This window comes from Gobius niger (genome assembly GCF_951799975.1).
Source record: "Gobius niger genome assembly, chromosome: 14".
NCBI classification, from domain to species: domain Eukaryota; kingdom Metazoa; phylum Chordata; class Actinopteri; order Gobiiformes; family Gobiidae; genus Gobius; species Gobius niger.
Window position 1 is genome coordinate 30,049,550 of NC_136865.1, and position 15,240 is coordinate 30,064,789.

A 15,240-nucleotide genomic window follows, 5' to 3' on the forward strand; every position below is an offset into this window, starting at 1 on the left:
CATATTATTGTCACAGGAACGATCTTTATTAAATCTTGGAAAGTGACTTCAATTTTAGAAGGTTGTATCACTGATACTTTTTTTATTCTCATTCATTTGTTTCTGTTCTCATTATCCGGAGCAGTTTTCCTCTTTCTAAATTCTCTCTCTCAGTTGTTAAAGGAGGGGTATTATGCAAAATGGACTTTTTCAAGCTTTACATCATGTTATTATGTCATTCCCTCATTAAAAACATGCCTGAAGTGTTGCCTTGGCACATTCACGTATTTTTGAGTAATCTGTAAAAACTCTGACGGCGGCCATTTTAGGGATAGGTTTGCCTGAGTCCTCCTAGGAACGCCCCCACCTCCTGGAGACGCCTCCGAGCTTTCGTCACCAGCCGAGTAACCGACCACTGCTCCTCAGCAGAACCCCCTCCCCACTGATGCCACAGACAGCGTGTGGAGGGGGCGTGTCCGAAAGGCTCAGAGGTTCTTAAAGAGACAGAGGCCTATTTCAAGACATTCACTACAGACATTTTGAGAGACATTTTATACAAGGCAGTTTTTCTAATTTACTGCATTTACAGACCAACAGAAGGTTTGGTCATCATTGTAGTGTGATATAGACTGGTGCTATGGGACTGAAAAAAGCAGAATACACCCTCTTTAAACAGCTCAATAGGGACGATTTGGTTCATATTTGTGAATGAGAATAAATGAGCTCAGTCAGTGTTGAGTTTGCTTTTTTCAGGCTCACTGCTGCGATGCCTTCTCACCACCAGATGGCGCCTCTGAGTCTGCCAACACTGCGTGACACAAACTGTAAAAGCCTCACACACACTGAGGTCTCATCTACCATCACTACATCGGTCCCGGCATCAGTGAAGTGTCAAGGCCACGCGGTGCATTATGGGTAAGGTAACCACCAAAAACAGGGGAATAAATGTGTTTTCTGACCTTCTGTTGTCAGTTCAGGACAATCGTCTTTTTGAGCGACAAATTGATGTAATTAAGACGTTGGCAGCACATTTGTGATGATTTGTAAAGATATCTCTTCATCATCGTTATGGAGAAAGTCCCCAAAACTATTGAGCATCACTGACAGATCAGCCCTACAGTCTCTACTCACTGTGTAGACCCAGGTTTCCTCCTCCGGTCTCTCCTGTTGGCACCGTCCGCCCCAGCGGCTCTTCGGGGATCACTGCGGAGCTGCGTCCATCTGTTTGCTGCCCCTCTCCTCTGCCCCCCGTGTCCCGGGACGTGCCTTAACGAGCTCCTCGGGGCTAATGACGCTGAGCCAGGGCGTGAGCGCAGAGACGAGTCGCCCCTGGGGTCAGAGCAGAGACACTGAGAGAAACACAGGGACTGATGAAGACGCAAACGCGACCAAGGAGAAGTATTTACATCTATTGTTGTTACAGGAGAAAACTAATGATGTCCAGTCTATGAGCAGTAGGTGGCGCTGTGCAGATGTTCTGTCTGAGAGGAGGATTTGGAAGCAGTTTTTTGTTGAGGAAACACTTATACAGGGGAATGAGGAACAATTGAAGAGCAGCTGTTTACAATGTCATTGTTGTGGATTCTGTCTCGGAAGGACACGCTTACTTTATATTAACCCCTTAACTCCCACCTGAACCGAGCACATTTTCTCCAGTTTGGCTTTACCCCAATCCAAAAGCGTCTGGAAGAAAGGTGTGAAAATAGCAACAGAATTGAGACGAAAACAATGATGGAAATGTGACGAAAAAGTGAAAAAAATTGACAAAAAAGTGATGAAAAAATGACAAAACTTTGACAGAAATTTGACAAAAAATGACCAAAAAATGACAAAAAATTTACAAAAATGTGACAAAAATGTAACAAAAAGTGACAAAAATTTGACAGAAATTTGACAAAAATGTGACAAAAAAAGACAAAAAAATGACAAAAAAAGTGACAAAAAAATGACAAAAAATTGACAGAAATTTGACAAAAATGTGACAAAAAAAAGACAAAAAGACAAAAAAATGGCAAAAAATTTGCAAAAAATGACAAAAAATAGACAAAAATGTGACAAAAAAAGAACAAAAAAATGACAAAAATGTGACAAAAAAAGCCAAAAAAATTGACAAAAATGTGACAAAAAAGAACAAAAAAATGACCAAAAAAAATGACAAAACAGCCAAAAAAGCCAAAAAAAATGACAAAAATGTAACAAAAAAGTGACAAAAAAAATGACAAAAAATTTGACAGAAATGTAACAAAAATGTGACAAAAAATTACAAAAAAATTACCAAAAAAATGACAAAAAAGCCAAAAAAATGACAAAAATGTGACAAAAAAAAGCCCAAAAAATTGACAAAAATGTGACCAAAAGACAAAAAATGCCCAAAAAAAATGACAAAAAAGTTACAAAAATGAGTTGAGTCCCCCAAAAAATCTGATGACGTGAGGAAAAAGATCCATTTAAATGAGTTTTTTTTTATTACTATTATCTATTAAAGCTGAGGTACCCGATTTTTCCTGCACGAACTGACATTTTTAAATTCGGCCCAAACTCCTTTCTAGCTCTCACAATCCCACCTGCATGGTCCAATTGTTCAGGAAAATTGGGTATATGTACGTTTAGAAACAAAAAGTTCAGCATCCCAGCTTTAAAAAACATGCTTATTTCCCTAACGGATCACAAATGCTTATTAATACTTAACTGGACTTTGCTGCATTAACTACATCGATATCCAATTCTCACCATATTCTCTCCTGTTGATGCTCTTTTGATCTGTTTTTGTGCCTTAAAACCATATACTTTTGATGTGTCATGTTTACACTGTGGGTATTTATCCTCTTAACTGCCGCCTGAGGATCATTTTCCCCACGTCATCAGATTTTCTTTCCATTATTTTTTTGTTGGGTATTCAACTCATTTTTGTAACTTTTTTGTCATTTTTGTGTCAATTTTTTATCACATTTTTTTTAATTTTTTGTCACATTTCAGTCATTTTTTGTCAATTTTTTTAATCAATTTTTTGTCATTTTTTTGTCACATTCTTATTCTTTTTGTCAAATTTCTATCACATTTTTGTCACTTTTCTGTCATTTTTTTTAAATCAAATTTTTGTCATTTTTGGTCACATACTTATCATTTTTTTGTCCAATTTTAACACATTTTTGTAATTTTTTTGTCACATTTTGTCAAATTTTTATCACATTTTTGTTTTGTTTTTTGGCAAATTTTGTCAAATTTTTGTCATTTTTTTGTTGTCAATTTTGTAATTTTTCGTAAGTTTTTTGTCACATTTCCATCATTGTTTTCGTCTCAGTTTTGTTGCTATTTTCACATCTTTTTTCCAGAAGCTTTTGGATTGGGGTAAAGCCAAACTGGTGAAAATGTGCTCGGTTCAGGTGGGAGTTAAGGGGTTAAGAGGATCATATTTACAATATAATAATTCATTCAATTACATTTAATCCTCCACACAAACACATTTCTAAACAGCAAATATTTCAGTACTTTCACTGATGTCGTCTTTTGCTTTCATTGGAGTCTTATCTGTACTTTTACTCAAGTAACGGGTACTTTCACCAGCTCTGGGTGAATAAAAACAACGTGGACACAAGTAAAAACTGCCAGAACATTTACAGTCATTCTCTGATTAAAAAATATACAGCAAATAAGCACAAAGGTCTGTAAAGGTTTGTTTATGTCACGGCAGATTAGTGGAGAAACACCACCATCTAGTGGCCAAAGCGGAAACTGCACCGACACTGGTGATTCTCCAACTCAGCTGTTCCACAGATATTTGAGCAAAGTAAACGGTTAAAACAGGATCAGGTCACTAATAAAAGGACTAAATATGCAGAAAACACTTAAAAACAGCAAATCTCCAACATAGAAAGACAAGCCGCCCCCCAGAACAGCCTCGACTCGGTTATACATCATGTAAAATACAGTTTATTTTCCTTACAGACCGTTTTTTGGAAAAGCATTGAAAAAAACAAGAGAAAAACAAGTCGATGCTCAATAAGAGAATATACAAAGATTTTTTTTGTTTTGTTTAAACTGAACATCATCAAAGTTGTAAAATAAGAAAACACAAAATGGTGGAATAAAAATCTCTTCTGTACACGTGGTCCGGCTGAGGTCACTCTGACGGTCCGCACAGAGTCGTGAGGCGGTTCTGCCGAGACAAAACAAACGTCTTTAGTCATAATAAGTTCAGGTTTCAGTTTTCTGTGCGGAGACGTGCAGCTCAACATTAGAATAAGGGCGCACTCACTCGACATCCGAACCTGCCACTTCTCTAGCTCGTTTGAGGAAAGGCCTGGATGCCCCGAACGGCCTGCGCTCACACTTATACAAACGAACTGAGCCGAGGCTGATTAGAGAAGCACGAGGAGTCGTTCACAAGTGCACGTGAGCAGCAGCAGCGCAACATAATGCGGAAGAAAACAAAACCTAAACAGCTGCATGAAATAATGTCTACTATGAGCCCTGTCAAATCTCTTCACTCTACTTTTCTTTGCATTTTACTACATTTTAACAAAAAGGGCTATGGTGGATATAATAGTCGATTTGAATAAAGCAGAGAAATAGAGAAGTGCGCGTCCCTCTGGAGCTGCACCTGCCACTCTGAGCCTTTCTTTGGAGTCATATACAGCCTTCAAAAAAGGCTACGAGAACAGAAGATCTGACGCTCAGTTTATGTCATTCATTGCAGCTTCGGCCACTGGTTAAACAGCTTTATGTTGGCGAACTCCTGGAAGTCTGCACTTTACGTTACGACAAAGCACTTAAAGGAATAGGCCACCGTTTTTACATACTGAGATATGTTCTTACCTAACCTTAGTTGAGTTAATATATCCCCGTCTGGTCTTTGTCCGTGCGCTCTGTCACGCAAACGGAGCACATACGCAGCCTCTCCCACATGTCATATAGCTCCAAAAAAGCTCACGATAGAAGCTACCAAGCTCTTCCACGTGTTCCCTATTTAAATAAAGTTACGTGAAGTGTTTTCGTGCAAAGTATATTTACACAGAAATGTAACATGTCGATTTTATAAGCAGATAAAAAGGGGGACTATATTGTGAGGCGTAATGATACGAGGAGCAAAACGTCCGCGCAGTAACTCCTGAAGACTTCCCCCGCTCACTTCCGTCAATAGAAGCTGCGTGACTTGTACAGAGCTCGCAGAGAACAGTTGAAGAAGCGTGGATAACTTGTGAACAATGCCTTTTACGTGCATCGTGCCGGGCTGTGATAACAAGCAGAAAGTATATAGTGTAGTAATGTTTCACAGATTTCCAACTCACCCCGGACGACGACACAGGACTCAGGACCTCGACCATGAGGTAGGAATGCGCGAGCACTTTCCCAAAATATATTTTCTACTTGTTGTAAAAGGCTCTCTACAAGTCACGCAGCTTCTATTGACGGAAGTGAGCGGGGAAGTCTTTAGGAGTTACTGCGCGGACGTTTTGCTCCTGTATCATTACGCCTCACAATATAGTCCCCCTTTTTATCTGCTTATAAAATCGACATGTTACATTTCTGTGTAAATATACTTCGCATGAAAACACTTCACGTAACTTTATTTAAATAGGGAACACGTGGAAGAGCTTGGTAGCTTCTATCGTGAGCTTTTTTGGAGCTATATGACATGTGGGAGAGGCTGCGTATGTGCTCGTGACAGAGCGCACGGACAAAGACCAGACGGGGATATATTAACTCGACTAAGGTTAGGTAAGAACATATCTCAGTATGTAAAAACGGTGGCCTATTCCTTTAACACGAATGCGCACCAAAATCACAAGCGATAAAAGCACCCGCAGGTTTTATCTGTCCGACTAAAGCCTGCGGACAAACCGGGTACAGCAGCAGAGAAGCTCGGACACAGGGCGGGAGAAGCGCAGCTGCTCCCGTAAAGTCAGCCCGAGACGTGCGTGAAGCGGCCAGGGCGTCGGGAGTGAGCGGTCGGGGAGTGAGCGGCCGGGGAGACGAGCGGTTTGTGGCCGGGGGTCCGGGGGAGGCGCCCGCGAGCGAAGCGGTCGGGGCAGTGCTTAATTTGATCGTATTCCCCCAATTAAATTTTTTTCAGGGTAAAGGATCCGGGAAATATTTTGGAGGATCCGGCAAAAGATGTATCTGATATAATGATGAGTGATCTAATGAGAGTGTTCCCCCAATCCATCACATCAGACAAAGTGTTCCTGAAAATACTAGTTTATAAATTAAGCACTGGGTCGGGGGCCGGGGAGACGAGAGCGAGGCAGCCGCTGCTCTGTTTGATAAATACAGCCTTTTCTCACTGTTTTACGTGACCAATGCCACCGCCCAGACAACAGCCGCTTGTATCCGTGCGTGTGCGCAAACACGAGCAGCCGAGCCGCGCTCTGGCCCACCTCCTCCAAGCGACAAAGTCCGGAACCCAGTCCGACTCGGGCACGGATTGATTGTACTCGCACTGCACAAACGAACCGCGCAGAAGGGGCTTCCAGATGGACAAGTGTGAGTGCGCCCTTAAACATCACCTCCATCTTGGTCACAATTGAGCTTAGACGCTAGATTTACGTTTTAAAATCATCATTCAAACATCAACACTTGATCTGCTAAACCAGGGGTGTCCAAACTTTTTTCATGTGGGGCCGCATATTGAAGCGTACACGGGGTGAAGGGCTGTAGATCGGTAGTTAGTGCTGCAAAACCTTCGACGAGCAGAGGTTTAATTTGTGCCCCATACTTTTATTTAAGCTTAAAATCTTCATGCCAGCTCTGTCTCACAATAAAATGTTAGTTGTTAGTAGGGCTGTGCAATTAATCGAAATTCGATTACGATTTCGATTACAACAGTAAACGATTACAAAATTAGCATAATCGCAAAAAATCGATTATAATTTTTTTTTTTCAAATTTGTTTTTTTTCCTAATTTTTAATTTTTGGATTTTTGTCACTTTTTTGCTGGATTTTTGTCTTTTTTTGATGGATTTTAGTCTTTTTTTGATGGATTTTTGTCATTTTTTGCTGGATTTTTGTCATTTTTTTTGCTGGATTTTTGTCACTTTTTGCTGGATTTTTGTCATTTTTTGATGGATTTGACCCATGGATTTTTGTCATTTTTTGATGGATTTGACCCATGGATTTTTGTCATTTTTTGATGGATTTGACCCATGGATTTTTGTCATTTTTTGGCTGGATTTTTTTCACTTTTTTGCTGGATTTTTGTCACTTTTTTGCTGGATTTTTGTCATTTTTTTGCTGGATTTTTGTCACTTTTTTGATGGATTTTTTTAAAGGCAAAAAATAATCGTTTGAATAATCGTGATTTCAATTATGACAAAAATAATCGTGATTATTATTTTTTCAATAATCGAGCAGCCCTAGTTGTTAGGTTAGAATTGTATAGAATTATTACATTTCAGATAAAAAGGTCCATCTCTGGTGATGTGTACCGATACAGCAAGAGGCCGAGGGCCACCATAAATTGGTTTGAGGGCCGCATTTGGCCCCCGGGCTGCACTTTGGACACCCCTGTGCTAAACGAAAGCAGGACAAACAGACCTGCAGCTGCCGGATGCTCCTCAGAGCCGTCTCGTCCAGCAGAGACAAGTCCACGGACTCCATCTGACTCGCCAGGAGCTCGATACTCTAAAAACAAACAAACAAGCGTTACTTTACTGTTTTCACTGTTCTCTTCCATCATCAGTGAACGGTGGAGAACAGGGTCTATCCTCACAAACACCCACCTCTCCGTTGCCGATGGGGACGGTGATGACGACCTCGTGGTTGCCGGCGGCGACGGGCGACCCGTTCACCGAGATGCTGTAGACGCGCTCCTTGTGTCGGGGGACTCTGACGGCCGGGGTCTTCGGGAGTCTGCGGGACGGGGGGGGGGAACGTGTCATCAAAACTACAAAGACTTCGTCATGTTCCCGTTGCTCATGTTTTGTTTTCACCTTGGGTCAAAGCGCGGGGTGACGAGGGGGGTGGAGCCAATCATCAACGAGGAGTCCATCATGGTCCGGGCCGGAGTCACCAGAGGCTTCCTGTTCGACCTGAAACCGTTCATACCAGCTTTAACTTAGCGTTTATTTGATAACACTAACAAAGGCATAAACCACGTGCCTAGTTTATGTGCTGGTAAATGGACAATAATTCTATGTTTGCCCCAAAGCATAAACAGTCTGGATAGTAAGAGGTCACAGAATATCTAACCCATGATTGTACACATTATAATGAGAGTGGATTATATATAAATCTACACTTGTACAACACTCTTCTCTTAGACCAGGGGAAGGCAACTTCTGCTAAGAACATGTGGCCCTCAGGATGTTCTTTATGATTTTGAAGATGATATTATGACACAATTGAGAGATCAAATGCCTGTGAATGCTCTAAAAATGTGTGAAATACAGTCAATTCTGTGTAAAATCTTCAAACAGAACCTGAATGATACTTTTTTCGACACCTATACTAAAATATCTGTCGTTTAGAAACAGAAAACGGAACAATAATGTTTGGAAAATTTGCAAATTTACAATATCGGGTTCATCTCCAATGGCAAGAAATGTGTGAAAAATGGGGAATCATTTGGGGGAAAATGTGGTTCAAAATAAGGAGGCATCCGCACAGTAAAGTGAAGATTACTGCGCGGATTTCAAATTACTCTTGGTATTATTACAATATTATTACAATATAGTCCCCCCTTTTATCCGCTTAGAAAATCCACATTGTTTAATTTTGTGTAATTATACTTTGTAGTGGAACACTTCACGTAACCATATTTAAATAGGGAAAACGTGGAAGAGCTTGGTAGCTTCTATCTTGACCTGTTTTGGAGCTATAGAGGAGAGAGGGAGAGGCTAAATGCTAACGCCGTCTGCGCTGTGTTTACGTGACTGAAGGCACGGGTGAAGATCAGACAGGTCCTAAAGAACTCGTCAAAGCTAAGGTAAGAACATATCTCAGTATGTAAAAACGGTGGCCTATTCCTTTAATAGAATAATGACTTGTTCCATTGGTGATAAGATGTGGATTGAAACTGTAGATTGAATCTCTTAATTCAAGTAGGTTTCTGTCATTTCTTCTATAATTTTTTTGTATTTTTTTTTTCCAGTGCACTTTCTACAAATGCCAGAGTTGTACATGATATGACCTAATTGGGTGCATTGACAGTATTTCTCCCATTTAATCCTAAAAATGTTGAAGTACTTTCTGATTTGTGTCATAATGTTTCTCAAAATCATCTTGAGGGCCAGAGGTTCTGTGCTGGAGGGCCGGATTTGGCCCCCGGGCCTGACGTTGCCCACCCCTGTCCTAATGTGTAGAATGAGCTCAGACCTTTTCACCTCAACTGCCTCTAAAATCCTGCCCCGTCTGAAAGGTGTTACTTCGGGTCTGAAGTGCCGTCATGCACGAGCTTAATATAGAAGTTGCAGTTACACGTATGACCTGAGGCGGCAGTAGTGAGTATAAAATGACCAACTTGCATCTAGTCTCTTTAAAACCAACAACACAAACATTCACTGACCTTCTGATGGTGGAGTTCTGCTTGTTGACCGACAGGGCCTTCGCTCTTTTGGACGTAGTGGGAGGTTTCTTCGTGGCTCTCGCCTAAATCACAAACACAAAGTTAACGTTAAGTATAAAGTCATTCAGTCGAGTCACAAACGCCTCACCTTTTTCACTGTGCCGGGGGTTTCGTCCTCTGAACTGGATTTGCTGCTGGCCTTTTTCTTTGAGGCTGTGGATTCGAAGGACAGGTCGGGTTAGCGGCGCGTCGTTATCGTTAAAGTGATCATATTGTGAAGCGTTTCTTTGATTAGAAGCTTTAAAGTGGGCGCTCACTTTTCTTGACCGACTGCAGGAGCACGGCGTGGTCCTCGGCCACGACGCTCTCCACCATCGCAGTTTGTTCTTGCCTCTGAAAAGATCCATTTAAAACTCTTATTTCAGAAACAACCAAGTCCAAGTCAGCGTGAGAGACATGTGTGAAGCGATCAGCCTCACCGTAGAATTATCCACTTCTGGAGACTTTGGCTTCTCTGCGTCTAGAAAGAAAAGGAACCAAACAAAAGGCTTTAGTCATGACTCCACTTTACAGATGTTAAAAGAGTTAAAGCACTATTAGAACGTGATAAACAACGGGCTGGAGATGCGTTAAAGATCTGACCTGTACCTGATTTTCTTAATGCAGGGTTAGGCGAGTTTTCTTAATGGAGGCCAATTTTTTTCATTGTAAAAAGACCAAGGGCCGAAGCCGCCAGTTTTAGGCCAAAGTAAAGCATTACACTGGAAAAATGATCATCTTAAATGAGATAAATGACTTAAAATTGCTTGAAAAAAAGATTCTTTATTTTCATGATCTAAGATAAAGATACAAATGCCAATGGAACAAGCATGAAAACCCACTTTGAAATCAGACAAATGAACTTTTACTTTTACTTTGTTTTTCACTTGAAATTATACAATATAATCTGAGTTAAGAGAATAATGACTTGTTCCATTGGCGATAAGATGTTTTATCTGATCAAAGACCAGACCAAATTTACTCAAACTTTAGGTTGAATCTCTTAATTCAAGTAGGTTTCTGTCATTTCTTCCTTAAAATTATTATTATTTTTCCAGTGCACTTTCTACAAATGCCAGAGTTGTACATGATATGACCTAATTGGGTGTATTGACGGTATTTCTCTCATTTAACCTTAAAAATGTTGAAGTATTTTCTTATTTGAGTCATAATGTTTCTCAAAATCACCTTGAGGGCCAGAGGTTCTGTGCTGGACGGCCGGATTTGCCCCCCGGGCCTGTCTTAATGCTTCAGTCAAACTTTTTAATGCCCAAATACTATATTTTGATGCCACAGACGCAGGGATTTGCAAAAGTTTCATCAAACAAAGGAAAGAGAATTGGACAAAACTGGAAACTTTTGAACAAAAATGCGGTAAATTTCAGCCAAAACTGCAGCTGAACATGTTTTAGATCAGTGGTTCCCAAAGTGGGGCCGCAAGATGATTTAGAGACAATATATTCAACATTTCTGACATTGAATTGACGATGTATTTTTGATTAAACAGAGCAAACATTAGTGAAGTGAAGCCAAATATGAGTGTGTGAACAGTCAATGCACCTGTGTGTCTGTAAATCCACTCACGCTGTTGCTCTGTCAAATTGTTGTTTTTATCATAGTTTATATTTAATCTTCTTACGGATGCCCTTATAGTTTAAAGTCTTTACAGTTTATTATTCATCTAAAGTTCTACGGTTTATGTTTCATGTTGCACGATTGACTGAAAAAAAAAAAAAATCGCAGTTGTGAACCTGTTCATAACCAGGACAATAAAAAAACTATTTATTCTGCTCGTTCAGAATCTTGTTGCCATTTTATTTTTAAAATAGTGTTTGCTTCAAGACAAAAACACGTCCATGAAGAACAGGGACAGTGAATTCTTCGCTCGCGATGTTTTTAACACGATGCTGTGACTGTCCACCAGTGTTAATTTCGTCGACTAGTCTTAATTTTAGTCAAAGTGTTATTTTTTGACGACTAAAATTGGACTAAAACTAAATTAAAAGTTTTTCATGCGACTCAAACTATGACTAAAATGTCCAGATATTTTAGTCGACTAAAATAAGACTAAATAAAAATGAAAAGGAGAGACTAAAATCATCCAAACTTCAATTGACCGTCTGAAAGAGCCTCAGATCATGTAAATTCTCTGCCAAATGATCAGCTCTGAGCTTTGTCAATGTGGAGCAGCTCCATGAAGCAGAGGAACAAGATTAAATATGACTATCATGAATATCATCAATGCAAAGTCGACTAAATTCGTCTTAAATTTAGTCGAGTAAATTTACTTGCAATTTTAGTCGACTAAAACTAGACTAAAATCGAATTACATTTCCGTCAAAAGACTAAGACTAAAACTAAATTAAAATATGTTGTCAAAATTAACACTGCTGTGCACCAGCATCTCACTGCCTGCTGTAATCTTTAGCTATTTATTTATTTACACAAGACCTCGTGGGGAAAAAACAAACAGGATGAGCAAGCGCTGACGGAGGATCCACTCTCGCGTGCACAGAGTCGACTAAAAAAGGTACGTGTGTGTGACTTAAGAGCGACTCACTGAAGTGTTCGACCCAGTTCATTTGCCTGATGGCTTTGGGGAGTTTGATCAGAGCCATGTTATATCCGTTGTCCACATCCTTCAGCAGCTGGCTCAGCTTCTCCTTCAGCTGCCCGACGCGAGCTTTCACTGCAACCAGAGAGAAAAGTTAGTTAACAAGTCAGAGCATGTTTATTTATACACACAAGGCAACTCAATGACACCGACAACACCCAAATAAAGGCAGACTTTTGGACATGCTTTCGGTAAATGTATTTTATTTCATTGATGTGTTGTGAACCAACGGTAAATGCATATAAATGTGACTTTTTGAATATGAGCCGTTTCAATAAGGCAGTTATTTGAGGAGCTACAAGGAATAAGAAGAGGAACTCGACGTCCCACATGAATAAGTCATTTACAAAGCAATATTTACCAACATCCTTTCTAATATTTGCACTGTCAAAAGCCAGTTCTTCACCTGAAAAGTATCTACTAAATAATAACAAAAACTTACCCTCGCTATCGAAGTCCTCCAGAAAGGCTTCGAGTTTGGCCGTTTTCGGGTTGTTTTTCGCCTGCTTTGTTGTCCTCTTCCTGGGAGCCATGGCTGGAAAAATGAAAACAAACCACATTACAGAACGAATTCTTGATCGACACCACAGTTCATCAAAAACAATCCATACTTTCAGTGAAAAAATGTCACGCAACTGTGCAATGTTTACAACTGGGAGCTAACGGTTGCTAATGCTACTCTCGACGCTTTCTGACCCGTTTTGGTCTTTCTGCGGAGATTCCCTTGTTTTTTCGACCCATCAACGCAATCTATCTTTAGTATAATAGTTCACAATCTCCTATAAAGCGCATATATTCAAAACTAAGTACCTTTGTTTGTGTTTTGTCTTCTTTTCTTCTGATTTTCGGCCGCAGCACCGTCTTCCTGACGCTTCACGGAGGAGTTTTCAAATCTTGGCGCGAGGCGGGGCCAAAGGACGCGAAGAACCAATCAGATGTGACGTTTTCCTGTTACGTCAAATGCATTAACTACGAGCTTCACGTTCCCACACGTATTTATTTATTGTAATGTAGACAACATATTATAAACAATGTATTAAAACATAATGCAGGCAGATAGTTGATGTTTGTCCATATCTAACTGATAGTAAAAAAAACGTAAAAAAAAAAAAGTTCCCAACGATCCAATTAAACGAACTTCCGATCATTTTTATTCCAATAAGCCTGATTCAGATTGTTTAACTGTGAAATAATACAGAACTTCTGTCTGCAAAGGAAAATAAACTCGCCGTGTTTGCTAAAAACCTGGTTGCCTTGACCAGCGGGCGCGATGTCGCAATGGTTCTTGGGATACGGAGTTTCTATAGTCAGGAAGTGAATGATGTCACAGCCTTGTACCTTTGCCTTTTCTTCAACACGTCGTCTTCTTTTTGGATTGAAATGAAACATTTTATGGTCACGAATTGCTACATCGCTGATTAGCTTTTGCGGTGACGTTAAACTCTTAATATTTGAATTTTTGGAAAATCGACGGTCGTGTAGACGGGGATTTTTTGCTTCCGGAGCAACAAGACCGCAAGAGGCGGGACTGTGGAGCTCTATTCATATAGATCGACTTTGGGCAATTTGCTTTTGAGACATTTAAAGAGAAATAAGAGAAAACTCTCCAGTTTTGACAGTTGGTTTGTTTAAGTGCGTTACCACGGCAACACAGCTCCCTCTGCTGCTGTTGTGTGAAGACGACGACTGAGATTTTTTTCAATTCAGACACAAAACAGGTAAGAAAATGTGATTCATTAGTTTCATCAGGTCGTTTAACACGTTTTTAAGGATTTGTTTTCATTATTGTCGGCCTTAATCCTGATGAAGCTGAAGTTATAAACTCTGAGGAGCTAATGCTAATCGGCAGTTAGCTCGACAGAGAAACTTAACTGAAAATATGTGAAAGTCACATTTCTGTGGGCGCTTTATGGTCAGTCTACACAAATATATTTGAAAATGAAAGTTAAGAATCTCCTCTGGTGTTTTGGGGACAGTTTAAATGTCAGCTTTAGCTCTATTTGACAGGAAAGTAACAGCCGCGGCTCATACATGTAAATGAGCAGCTGAAATCTCATAGTTTTCTCTGTCGTCTCTGTTTAGGGCCGTTTGTAAAAATGTTCAGAGCTTTTGTGAATGAGCGTCTGGCTGCGGCGGCTGGAGAGACACGTGCACAGTTTGAAAGGATGAGAGCGGAGTGCGAGGAGGAACTACGTCGCTCCGAGGACGAGAACAAGAGGAAACGGCGGCTCCTGGAGCAGATACTGAGCCCGAGAGTCGTACTGGTCAGAGCGAGGGTCCAGACGCCCCCGACGAGGATTAAAGAGGAGCCAGAGGAGGAAGAGCTGCCAGTGTAGGCTCCAACACTTTCACACACGTCTAAGTCACAGTATTTTAAAGTTGATTTATATCTATACTAGCTGAGACTCGGCCTTCAGCCGGGCCTCGCTAGTCTCCACATTTGATATTCTGAGAGTATGAGTTATTACAAAGAAATGTCCAGTATAGTCCCCATAACCCGTCACTCAGTATAGCTGTAGACCTGCACTATGTAGACCAGTGGTTCCCAACCCATTCCAAAAACTATGGCCACTACAAATGTGTAAAATAATGAATGCTAAAAATAATTTCAAACAAACTGCAATTTGAGTGTTTGATGCACCCGTACTCCTTTCTTATAAACTACAACGACAATATGTTCAATAAACTCAGGGAATAGAATTCAAGAGACAGTGGAATATTTATGGGTAAATATTAGGGGTTCAGCTCTAACGGTTCGGTTCACGGTGCAGGACCCGTGGTTTGGTGCATCACGGTGCAAGTGCAATCTAAGAAATAATAAGTTGTTTTTTATTAGACAGTATTTTTATCCTTAGAATACAATTGGCAACGCTTTCAAAGCCGCTTTATAAAATGTAAAGAAAAAATAGAAAAGAAATGGTACAGCAGCAAAGTTCAAAACAAAACATAAAAGCTGCAGTGCAGGCCATGCGCTCGTTAATGGTAGTTTCATTTTCGCTTTCCGCACACGGAGGCTGAAGCTCTCGGAGCAGCGCGTTTCATTTGAAGCTCGTGTTTCTGCGTGTACTTTTTCCGGAGACAAAGCCTTGGAGACGGAAAACGGCCA

The 15,240-nt window shown here is 40.4% G+C and overlaps 1 protein-coding gene and 1 long non-coding RNA gene across 2 annotated transcripts in view; one reads left to right on the top strand and one right to left on the bottom strand.

Annotated features, from left to right (window-relative positions):
* The window catches only part of LOC306974001, a 147,681-nt gene that overhangs the window by 56,663 nt on the left and 75,778 nt on the right, over positions 1-15,240 (top strand). The gene's annotated exons all lie outside the window — the stretch shown is intronic.
* Positions 4,042-13,022, bottom strand: cdca8 (cell division cycle associated 8). The gene is made up of 11 exons (XM_079571035.1): positions 12,945-13,022; positions 12,577-12,669; positions 12,081-12,209; positions 9,961-10,001; positions 9,799-9,874; positions 9,630-9,694; positions 9,482-9,564; positions 7,908-8,006; positions 7,698-7,827; positions 7,513-7,599; positions 4,042-4,135 (listed from the first exon to the last, which is right to left on the bottom strand). Exons 2-11 carry the CDS (start codon positions 12,665-12,667, stop codon positions 4,100-4,102), a joined length of 837 nt encoding a protein of 278 aa, XP_079427161.1. The 5' UTR covers positions 12,668-12,669; positions 12,945-13,022; the 3' UTR covers positions 4,042-4,099.